This window comes from Neltuma alba, unplaced genomic scaffold (genome assembly GCF_004799145.2).
Source record: "Neltuma alba isolate B1F8T4 unplaced genomic scaffold, ASM479914v2 tig00011705_pilon, whole genome shotgun sequence".
Taxonomy (NCBI): Eukaryota; Viridiplantae; Streptophyta; class Magnoliopsida; order Fabales; family Fabaceae; genus Neltuma; species Neltuma alba.
In genome coordinates, this window is record NW_021636342.1 from 873,979 (window position 1) to 885,415 (window position 11,437).

Sequence of the window (11,437 nt, forward strand, 5' to 3'; positions counted from 1 at the left end):
TGAGTGAAGCTAAAGATAATTATATGGCTGAAACATTTAGTTCTATATCATGTTTCAATTTTGATCTCTTAACCTTGAAAAGTATCTTCTGACTCTAAAACCGTTAAAAAAAAAATAATGACATTGAGATTTTGAATGTTAATAAAATATGCTCAAATATCAATATGTTAAATTTAATTTTTAAAACAATCATGATTATTCATTTTAGACTAAGAGTTCTAAAGTTAAAGGATTAAAAATGTACTTTTTAAAATTAAGGGGATCAAATCAAAACCTTATATAAAGCTAAAAAAATATAATTTGCACCATGTATCATTTTCTATGAATGAAATAACAAGTTTAGTTAGAGCAGAGGAGTTACATGTTGGAAGTTATATGCGAAATCCTCAAGTTTTCAATATATTTAAATGATTTTTCTTGCTTGAAATGTGAACATGATGATTTTCATTTTAACAAAATAATATACTGATTTAAACAAAAAATTTTAAATTCAAATTATTATTCGATAATTATGATCAGGTATACGAAAATCTCATGCAAGGCAAACTATTCGTAGTTTGTGAATAATAAATTCTAAAACAAGTGACAATATTCTTAGTTTGTATAAAAATAGTGTGACTCAGGTAAGATTATACATGTGGATATAAATTAATCATAGAGATATGTTTTCTTTTTAACATCATGTCCTAACTCCAATATAATTAAGATAACAAGCATCTTAATTGGCATCATTTTATGAATATATAAAATACATTGTAAGTCATAAATAGTATGAATTAAATTTATATTAGATTTATGTGTAAGGTGAAAAAATTGTCTAATTACTTCATAAATTTTTTTGACCAGAAAATTACTTCATAAATTAAAATACACGATTTATTAGCACAAAAATGTTGAACGTTAAAGTTACCTAATTAAGGCAAACAGTTATGAAACATCCCAATTACGCATTACGAAACTGCCGCGTCATTTCCTTCACATTGTTTCTTTCTTTTTTGTGACAGGTGTGTTTTTATTTTTCTTACTTCAATTTTAAGTTCAGATTTTTCAATTTTTTTTCATTTTCATATTTAGTTAATGAATAAAAAAATTAAAATAGCTTCAGAACATGTCTTGGATATATCTTCTTCTATAATAAAAAATTTGCATTTGAAGATTATGTACCAATTCTTTTTCTCTCCAAAAATAGGAACGTTTTGAGAATTTTGGAAAACTGTTCTGCGCAAGTCAACGAAAAACAAAAATTATAGGATGAAATACAAACAAGCTTAGCGGAGATTAACTATATTTAGTATTATTTTTCATTTTCTTTTAAGCTTTTATCTAATTTTTTTTTCTGATTTATGTTTTATTTTTATTTTTATTAAGATTAACAAAGATCAAAATAAAACTTAAGTCATAATAAAAAGTTTAAACAAGAGTTTAAAACATAATAAAAAAACAATGCTAAATATAATTAACCTCCTCTTGGCCTATTTGCATTTCAGCCCATAATTTTTCTTCTTCGTTAACTTCATGAGAAAAGTTTCGGGAACATTCTAAAAAAGTCTTTGGAATATAAGAAATTCCAGATTAGGTCTTAAAATTTTGAAAATGACAGAAAGGGTCAGTGACCCAATCTGTCATTTGTAAAATTAAGACGAATTGACAATTTTGCCCCTGGCTAAGCAAAAGTAAGTAGTTATTCTCTAAACAAATCTAGGTAACGCTTACACTGTTCTAGTGATTACAAGATTAGTTGTAGTTAATGATAAGGTACCTGACTATGAAAAAGTGAGTAGTTATTCTCTACACGAATCTAGGTAATGCTTACATTGTTTTAATGATTATAAAATCAGTTGTAGTTAATAACAAGACACTTGACTATGAAAAAGTGAATAGTTATTCGCTACACGAATCTAGGTAACGCCTAAACCCTTATAGTGATTCCTTAAATCATTGTAGTGAATGAATACAAATGAGGGCAAAGTTGTCAATTCCTCTTGATTTTACAAATCACACATTGGGTCACTGACCTTTTCTGTTATTTTTGAAATTTCAGGACCAAATCTGAAATTTCTTATATTCCAAAAATCTTTTTTGGAATTTTTTCAAAAGTTTTTCACAATTTTCAAAGGGGTTTCCATATTTTTCACAGAGAGAGAGAGAGAGAGTTAGTACGTATAATTTTGAAAGACAAGCCCTTTTGAGACCAAAATATATCAAAACACATTGGAAACTATTGATTTTTTTATTCATTAATTAAATGTAGGATTAAATGTAGGAATGAGAATTGAGAGGATTGAACTTAATATTGAAGTCAAGAACCAAAAAAAAAAAAAGCACCTATTACGGGGAAAAAGAAAAAGAGTGGAAGAAACAAGGTAACGGAAATTAAACGCAAAATGGGATATGAATGGAAGTGAGAGAACAAACACAAAAGGATGCTTTAAGCTCAGGGCCACTAGAACTAGAAGAACAACGTGCGGACCATAGTTTAACTTTTTCACTTTTTTTTTAATATTAAAGTCTGAATTAGATTTGGTAATAAAATAAACAGCGGGTCATGTTGTTTCTAAGCATTTTCCGTTGGTCAAAGAAAACAGAGAATTAGCCTATAACCCACGCAACCGGAAAGAAGCTTCTCCAATTTTTTACCTCCCAACACGTACTGCGGCCATTGGATTCTCCCTCACCCACGCGCTCTCTTTATGTCTAACTTCGCATTTTATTCATCTATAACATTCAGCTATATAGCATGTACATATATTGTTCCAATATTTAATATTTAATAGCAAAATGGCAAATAAAGATGTTGGAAAAAGTGATATTCCAAACCAAACACCAAACGCTTCAAAATCTAAATAAAAAAAGTGGCACCTGACTTGGTATTTTATAAATGTAGTTAAATAATTAAAATGTCATTATATCAAAAAGTTTATTAACAAGTTGTAAACTAGTAATAACAAGTTATGAAGCAAATGACAAGAAATATACTAGCAATGACAAGTTATTTATTAACAAATTGTGAACAGATAATAACAAGTATTAAACAGCTAATAATAAAAAATATACTGATAATAATAAGTTTAATAGCTTTTTTCTAAAAAAAAATTGATACAAGGACATTTTAGTTATTTAACTATATTTGTAAAATATCATATTACACATTGCTTCTTACTCGATCATTTCCAGCTTTTATTTGCTTGAATTGAGAAATGATAATTTTAAGATTCTTTTTCTAAAATTTTCCCTATTTAATACTCTTTCCCTTTCTTATTTAATTAAATTATAAAAAACAAACCCCTCTAACTAATAACTTTTATTAAGGATAAATGTTTACAAGAAATAATCAATTTTCACTGAATTTTGAGGAATATAATTACAAATTGTCTTAAAATTATTTTGGTTCCATCTTCACCCATCATAAATTTGACAAAAACATATATTCTTTCTACACTCCTACTGGAGATTGACAAGAGAAGCATCTTGGGAATAAAACAATTAATAATGCTCCACAAACTCTTCCAGAACATACTATGTATATGTCTTTCAAATTTATTTTACATTTATTATTTTTTTAATGTTCATTTGTTCACTCCAAATAGAGTAGAATAAACACATACATTTAAATTTTCATTTTAATGCACGCAGTCGGTTGTGCCCAACTTGCACAAAGCACAGAGGCGGTCGGCAGCCTACAATTTGGTCCTTGTTCTAAATCTTAAGAATATTCCGAGACAAAGTTAAACAGTCGACAAGAGAACAAGGTTTTTTACCATGTCTTTTGGTCAACTAAAATGAAAAATTGCAGTCTTAATTTATTTAATATTAGGAATATGATACTGAAATTCTATTTTTACAAGCATCCAGATTCCTCGCAAAACAGAGGATGCTGCTGTGTCCCTGAACTGAAGGAGAAGTTTCTTCCGAACTTTAATACTTAGAAACAATTTGAATCCACGGCATACCACACAATCCCAACCCAACTTTTTGATCAAACTAATTCATTGGGCAAGCTCCCAACGAATCTTTTTGACCAAAATAGAAATAATATTCTATCACTGTGCATTAGTCAGAATATATTCCTTTTGGCTATAAGTACTTGCAGCAAGCCAGTCAGCTTTCTTCAAGAAACTTGCGCCCTTGAAAACCATATCTCTTGGTGAATATCACGACCAAGCACACTATACACAGTTCAATCCATTGAGCAGTGAAGATGAGCGTAGAAATATTGGATGGTGCCACCATAGTCAATTTCCTGGAGGATGAAGAAGCATTCAATCTCATAGTGCAAGACAGGTTCGCTCACCTTGACGCAGACAATGATGGTCTTCTCTCCTACACTGAGATGCTGAAGGAGTTGCAGAGTCTAAGGGTCTTTGAGACTCACTTTGGCATCGATGTGCAGCCTGACCCAGATGAGCTTGCTCAGGTTCTTCCTCTTCTTCTCCTTCTCCTTCTTCTGGGATTCTTCAAAATACAAGCAGATTGCTAAAAAGGGTTATTTTTGTTTACCTCAGGTTTACGATTCCTTGTTCTTGCAATTCGATCACAACTTGAACGGGACAGTTGATCTGGAAGAATTCAAGGAGGAGACCAGGCAGATGTTGCTGGCTATGGCAGATGGAATGGGATTCTTGCCTATTCAGATGGTTTTGGAGGAAGATAGCATCCTCAAGAAAGCTGTTCAAAGAGAATCAAACACGGTTGCGGCTTAAGGACATCTTAAAAACTCTTGTGTAGCACTGTTCGTTTTTAACTCCTGTCCAAATCATGCCACTTCCTATGATTTGATCACTCCAAAGCAATTACTTTGAGACGGCTGCTTTATTTTCCTCTCGATCGGGGTTTCTGTTCCTTCATTTTTATTCAATACAGTTGCATTGCAAACGTCTAGTTTAATTTGATATTAAATCTAAATGCTTTATAATATACTATCTCTGGTCCTAAATATAAAAACTAATTAATTAATTTGAGTAGATTCAGAAAATAAATTAAATTAGTTGTTTGTACTAAATAGATGTTATCTTTCTTAAAATATTCTTGCCATTCAAGTTTATTGGCCAAAAATACTACTATTAAAAAGACTATCTTAAAAAATAAATAAATAAATATGAGAAACAAAATATATTTGAGTATTATATTTAGAACCAAAATAATAGTCAAACGAGATATTATATTAAGAATCAGAGGTAGTATTAAAATTTTTTCTTACAAAATCTCTATATGTAAATCATATAATATATTCACAGGTACAGAGAGATTAAAAAATAAATAAGGGAATGGAAAACAAGAAATGAGGTGAATCACATTTACATTCTCATCCTGTGTCAATGCATTACAGCAATACTTAAATTTATGCTCATTTTGGAGGATCTTAAAGAACAAAATGATGTTACAAATTACAAGATCATATACATCTCAGGAGATGGAATGAAGGAAAGAATGGCTTCCCCGAACAGATCATGCAGTGACATCAGCATACGTCCAGAATTCAGTTCATGCTTCCAAACCTGAGCAAGAGCAGCAGATGTCTTAGGCGCCCTACTTCTCTGTTCATCACTTTTAACCCCAACATATGAAATGGCTTCATTCGTCCGTCTCTCGGACGGAGATGGGTCCATGATTGAGTCAGCTGACGAAGCTTGGATCCCCTTCATCCCTTCACCATGAGATGGTGAGGAATTTGTCAGAACTGCCCCAACCTCACCATCAGTCGCAATTTTCTTTTCAGGCGGCTGCTGTTCTGGTTGCTCCAAGCTTGCCTTGCGTTTACCTAGACAAGCAATGATTGGAGAGACAGAGACTCAAATTCCAAACTCATAAAAAGGCATGCAGTTGAGCTTACTTTTTGAAAGCACTATAACATTGAGGACTCACTGGAAATCATTGAAGTCGGTAACTAATAATTATATCAGTTAACAGAGGATGCTACGGAAGAAAAGGTGGGCATGCCTTTTTCCCCAAAAAAAAAAAAAAAAAAAGGATAATGAATTCATAGTCTGCTAGGCAATCATATCATCGGTTAGTGATGATAATTTTGACTGGACTTAGGCATGGTTCGCAATGAAATGCTTACTCCCTCACGGTAATCTGATCAATTAAGTGACATGCAGATCTCACTCCTAAGGGTCTCGTAAACTCGTTCCAAACCACATACTGTCAATGTCTTCACTCACATGATCAGGTTTGAATCTCATGCTACTCTTAATTAACTTTTAGAAATACTACCCTCGATTACTTGAATAACTGATCAGTATCATCTTAAGTCAACAAGTGAGACACTTACGGGGTGAAGCAGTAACAACTCTTGCATTGGTCTTCCACACATCATGAGGAAGAGGTGATGGAAACATTGGGAACAACTTCAGTAGTTCATATATGCATCGACCTGTAGCACGCTGAAGAATACACACATTGATTCTGCCAACCATATTACTGAGACTGATGTATTTCACAGCAAACCACCTTATCCTAAAGTCTTACCAGCAAAGCCCCATAGACACGCCAAGCTTCATGCCTCTTCATTTCATTTTTCTGCTTCTCAAGAAGCATCTCTGGTTCAAGAAGTCGCATATATGGTTCAAGATTTGGCAGTACAAGAAGGCGAACCTACTTACAGGGTCACAAGCTCACAAAATTTGTCAAATAATTATAAATATATTGATCAACTGTAAATAGAAAAAATAGAGTAAAAGGAAACAACAACAAAAAGTATAAAAGGAAAATCACATCCATAGCTGCCAGAAGCATGTAAAAGCACATACCACATTGGGTCCCAGAGCTGCCAGCCCTTGAATTGCACCATAATGTTGAGTCATTGCTTTCTTTGGATCCAAGAAAGCATTCAGCAGTGTTTTTGTGAGGCGGGACTGGAGGTTACTGTAAACATGTCCAAATCTGCACCACACAAATATTAAAGATAGAGAAATTTGTGGGACAGGCAAAAAGATCACAACAAACATGAAATACAAATATTTCTTAACGAAATGCATGAGAAACATAGTATCAAAGTTAATTAACTTAAAGCACCCACTTTGAAGAGCATAAAATATAAACAGCGTAATTCATGGGAATGTAAGTTCAGGTAAAGAAAGATCTGATCTTAAATGGCTTCAAACATAGTTCAAACCAAAGAAGATACCTTGAGTCATTGACAGCTTTTGAAATCATCTACTTAAAAAATACTATTTTTGGCTGCACATTAAACTTGATTAACGATAACTCTACAATGACGTGGGACTAAAAGCCAGGCATGCTTCTAGGAAGTTGTTCTAGGATTCAAAGAAATGAACAAGCCATCTTACTGAACATCAAGGGGACTGCTCAAGGGTATTAGGTTAAAGATTTCTGGGAATTGTCTCACCAAATTAGACAAATGCAGCTGAGAGGAAAAGAGGGTGCGCGAGCACGTGGGATTGGGGGACTCAAAAGTTAAGTGAGAGACCTTTTTAGTTGTGGTGCAGTATCCGAATGCCAGAGCCTTGACGTGATTTTCTGGTAAAATGTATTTCATTTGTAACGAGGAAAAACTAGAAAGTTTCTCCATCATTAGGGGTTCATAGGGAAACCTAGGATGAGTGTTACGGAGTAGGAGGAAATGTTAGGGATTAGATGCCTATTATTGACTTGGGGCCCTGAAGACTATCACTTTAGGAGTCTTACTATTATCACGTTTTGTTATATCCAGGAGTTTATCTTCCGATCAAGTTATTTTTTGGCTAATTTAAATTAATGTACAAGGGCGATAATCTGCGTGTTATTCTTCAGCCCCCAAGTTCTTCCAACCATAACTTTGCTTTAATCTTAAGGTCCCTTAGCATTGACACACTTTCTACAGCATATAAATTATAACAGGACATAGTGAGGATTTCTTACCTTCTGCATATTGAAGCAACAAGCTTTGACGTAAAGTCTCGAAGCTCCCAATGATTGTCTGCCATCCCACTGCCCAACCTTCTGGCAACTAGGCAGGTCGCAACAGATGGCATCAACTGGTGCAGCTGACACATATGGAAGGAAGGAAGGAAAAGGAAAAATTAGTACAGTTAGGTTGCAACTGCTGGCATCATTTCTCTATTTCTAACCAGAGATGACAAGGAATGTATAAAACGAAATTAGCAAATTATGGTCAACTCTAACACCTGAACATTCTGCTGAATGGATTAGAGACCAAAAAAAGAAAAAAAGAAAAAAATCAAAGTGTGAATGTTGAATGAAATAAAATTTAAGCTAGGTATATAAAGATTTAAACCCTTGCTCAGGTATGATTCAGTGAGTGTGAGCAACCATGCAAAGGAATATACCTAAATCAAAGGTGAACTTACATATGGTTCAATATGGATATGAGGGTTTTGAAGGAGGCTACTAACAACTCGCATCAAGGCAAACAGGCGAGCAAAGTCACTTAAACCACGAGAAACCTGACATGGATGGAGAAGCACAAAGTTCAAGTGAGGAATTGGCACTGTAAGTTCTTTCTCAACAGAAAACACTATTAGAAGTCAAATATTATTACCTCATCAGCTATGAAGCATGTGAAATATGGAACTAATGGATGAAGTCCTGAATCAGTGGCCAAACTAACCAACGCTTCTTTAAAGAGAACTGAATCAGACTTGTTTATAGTGAGCTCCGTGACTTTATCAAAGTAAAGCTGCAATGAAAGAAGAAATTCTAAATAAACTGAGGTGGAGAAATAAGGCAGATAATAATTGCTACTGTAAATCAGATACCTGAAGTTCCCTGGATAATATATGCTTAACAGGCAATTTGATGTCAATTGGAAGGCTATCATCTTTCTGTTCAGAGTTTTTGGTATCAGAAGGAGCTGAAATTACTGCCAAGAGAAAAAGAATACAATCTGGAAATCAGGCCAAGCTTTTGGTCAAAATATTCTTCAAATGATCAAGCAAGCCCAAGTCAACTATAGGTAACAAATGTAAGATTTGAAAAAGGACCGAATATTAGACTTGGTTTCATCAAGTTGTTAAAATGCTTTTATCCACTTGCATGAATGCAAATCTTTAAGGAGCAGCATCTCACATCTCTATTTAGTTTTGTTAATTTCTATGAAAATATCACCCCTTTTCTAGAGACTTTCGGTGGTTATGCATGAGTCAAGAATCCTAAACAACTTGACATATTACAGCCTCTTGTCTCATAATTCGGCATCCAAAATAATTGGGATCACTATATACTGGTATACCAAATGGTCTCTAAGCATTGTACTTTTGTTTGCCACACTAAAGAACATTGTGAAACTAAAAATTCTAATGTGACATAATGAACTTGTTTTATAATCACTTCTTACTCATGGCTCACATTTATGATCTGACAATTCATGAAAAAATTTAAAGATAATGTGGGTAAAGGAAAACGAGTATGCCATAATGAAATGCTAACATAATCAGCAGAAAGTTATAAAATGAAAAGTACCCAACAATTCCTTGTATCTTAAGAGCTTTAAAATTTTTACGTGGGTACCCAGCATATGCAATTGCTTATATGTTCAAGAGCTTACTGAGGCAATTATGCTTTTCGGTCTTGCACTATATGCATGTAAACAGATGTATCTAAATTTAGGGAGACACCTTCTATAGGAGCATTTTCTGGAATAGCAGGTTGTACGCCTTCAATAGCAAGCCAGTGGCAAGTAACTGCAGTATCAAGAGGTGCTTTCGGCAATGGTGCTTCAATAACCTAAAGTGCATAGGGTTCGAAAGTTTAGCATGGTGCTGCACCATATCAAGTCTAAATGCAATTGGAGGAACAAGGATGCAGTAGTTCCTTACATCTTTTAAATCAACATCCTTGTCATCTATATAAAACAAGTCTCTGTGTCCAACAGCTCTTTTGAACCGTAAAGGACCGCCAGAGGCAAATCCATATACTGGCTGCCATATAAAAAAAAGTCAAAATATGATTGGAGACCCAATAAAAAGAATTATTGTCCACCACGTACATCAATTTATATGGCATGGCATGTATCAAGTAATCACCTACCAATTCCAGGAGTTTTCTGACACTGCACACAAGATCATTATCATAGGATGTATAATGGAAACTACCAATTTCTGAAGTTATCCCTAAAGTAAATTCAACGAGCTTATCTTAATCATTTAATGTTGCGTACGGTTTTGCTGCCTAATGAAGCAGCCCTGATAAAACTGTCATCTGACTAACATTTAAAGCTTATGCATGGAGGCAACCTAATTTGATAGTTCCTTTCCTTATGTCCTATTATTGCATACTGCGAGTGGGGTAAAATGCCCCCCTGGATGGAATTCTAGATCATAGCTCTTTATAAAATTGAAACGAATGGTTGGTACTTAGAAATTATTTTTTCAAACACACTTAAGTATAAGAAGCATTACATCTACAACTAACACTGTTTAGCGAGATCCATTTCCTCACAATAATAACATGAAGGAGATGATATGCAAATATATTAACTTTCAATCTGCTTATGAAATTCAGCCCAAAACACTAAAAATTCACAGTTTCATTGCCTTCTGCATCAATCATTGAATTTGGAAATGAAAATTTTCAGATAACCCAAAAAAGGCAGAAACAGGCAAATAATATCTCCAAAAAATGTGTTAAAAAAAAACAGAAAGCTGCTCTTTTAACCAGCCACTTAGATACTGAAATACTTACTTCAACATTTCTCAAGTTGAGTGCACAATCAACATCATCTGCTGTTAATGTTGTTCTCTTTGAGTGACACATGCATTTGATTGCTTCCTGTGGTTGATATAAACTATGTTAAAATAAGGTCCACCTCGAACTCAGTACAATTTTATTAACTGTATAAACTTTCTTCCCTGCTCTTCAGGAGTTAGTCAGCGTATTATAACTGACGCCATCCTTTCTACCTCCAAAAGGTACAGCCAGGAAGAAAGCAAGATATGCCTCTCACAGCATGTTTTACAGTTGGAATCGTTCTTTCCAAATTTATTTTCTGAATTAATTAAAGTGTAAAATATGCTTATTCTAATCAGTTTATCTACAAAAACTAACACAAGCCAGGCACCTGCCTCTATTTGTTCTTCTTGAAGTCAGTGTACAAAAGCTCATGCACATCTCAAAGATTAACATTGAATCTCCAATCCTCCCACTTCGTAACAAAAAGAGTAATACAAATGCAGCAAATACAAAAAGGAATAAGAAGATAGGGGATTGAACAGCGTTTTCTATCTCCACTCAAGAATCAAGGGAAATCATTATGTTGTGAAAACTGTGCCAACGTTAGTAATAAAGAGCTTAGATAAGAAAGAATAAGAAAGAGGCGGAGGGTTCCGCTTATAAAACCACCTGCATAATCTCTCGCATTCGGTATTCCACATCAGGAGCCAGAGAAAGGGCAACATCAGGGGACAAATTATTGATCCCAATACTTTGTGCAATCACCTCTATGGTCTCTTTGGGAACAATGCTCATATTCTTCTGCCGA

At 33.9% G+C, this 11,437-nt stretch overlaps 2 protein-coding genes across 2 annotated transcripts; one reads left to right on the forward strand and one right to left on the reverse strand.

Moving 5' to 3' along the window:
* Positions 1-3,968: 3,968 nt before the first annotated feature.
* On the forward strand, positions 3,969-4,834 carry LOC114717075 (uncharacterized). The gene is made up of 2 exons (XM_028902158.1): positions 3,969-4,414; positions 4,503-4,834. Exons 1-2 carry the CDS (start codon positions 4,199-4,201, stop codon positions 4,698-4,700), a joined length of 414 nt encoding a protein of 137 aa, XP_028757991.1. The 5' UTR covers positions 3,969-4,198; the 3' UTR covers positions 4,701-4,834.
* Positions 4,835-5,245: 411 nt separating this feature from the next.
* On the reverse strand, positions 5,246-11,437 carry LOC114717008 (transcription initiation factor TFIID subunit 6). Its single transcript, XM_028902089.1, has 12 exons — positions 11,299-11,437; positions 10,642-10,728; positions 9,777-9,878; positions 9,576-9,684; positions 8,718-8,821; positions 8,501-8,638; positions 8,310-8,405; positions 7,861-7,985; positions 6,750-6,882; positions 6,469-6,594; positions 6,272-6,383; positions 5,246-5,758 (listed from the first exon to the last, which is right to left on the reverse strand). The coding sequence occupies exons 1-12, from the start codon at positions 11,422-11,424 to the stop codon at positions 5,385-5,387; spliced, it is 1,632 nt and encodes a 543-aa protein (XP_028757922.1). The 5' UTR covers positions 11,425-11,437; the 3' UTR covers positions 5,246-5,384.

Bases quoted from the DNA above. Each gene is read 5' to 3' on its own strand.
- LOC114717075 (XM_028902158.1), top strand. From the start codon at position 4,199: ATGAGCGTAGAAATATTGGATGGTGCCACCATAGTCAATTTCCTGGAG. The intron at 4,415-4,502 runs GTTCTTCCTCTT...TGTTTACCTCAG, and splicing joins ACCCAGATGAGCTTGCTCAG to GTTTACGATTCCTTGTTCTT.
- LOC114717008 (XM_028902089.1), bottom strand. From the start codon at position 11,424: ATGAGCATTGTTCCCAAAGAGACCATAGAGGTGATTGCACAAAGTATT. The intron at 8,822-9,575 runs GTGTCTCCCTAA...TTCTCTTGGCAG, and splicing joins AGAAAATGCTCCTATAGAAG to TAATTTCAGCTCCTTCTGAT. The intron at 6,595-6,749 runs GTATGTGCTTTT...CCCTGTAAGTAG, and splicing joins CAGCTCTGGGACCCAATGTG to GTTCGCCTTCTTGTACTGCC.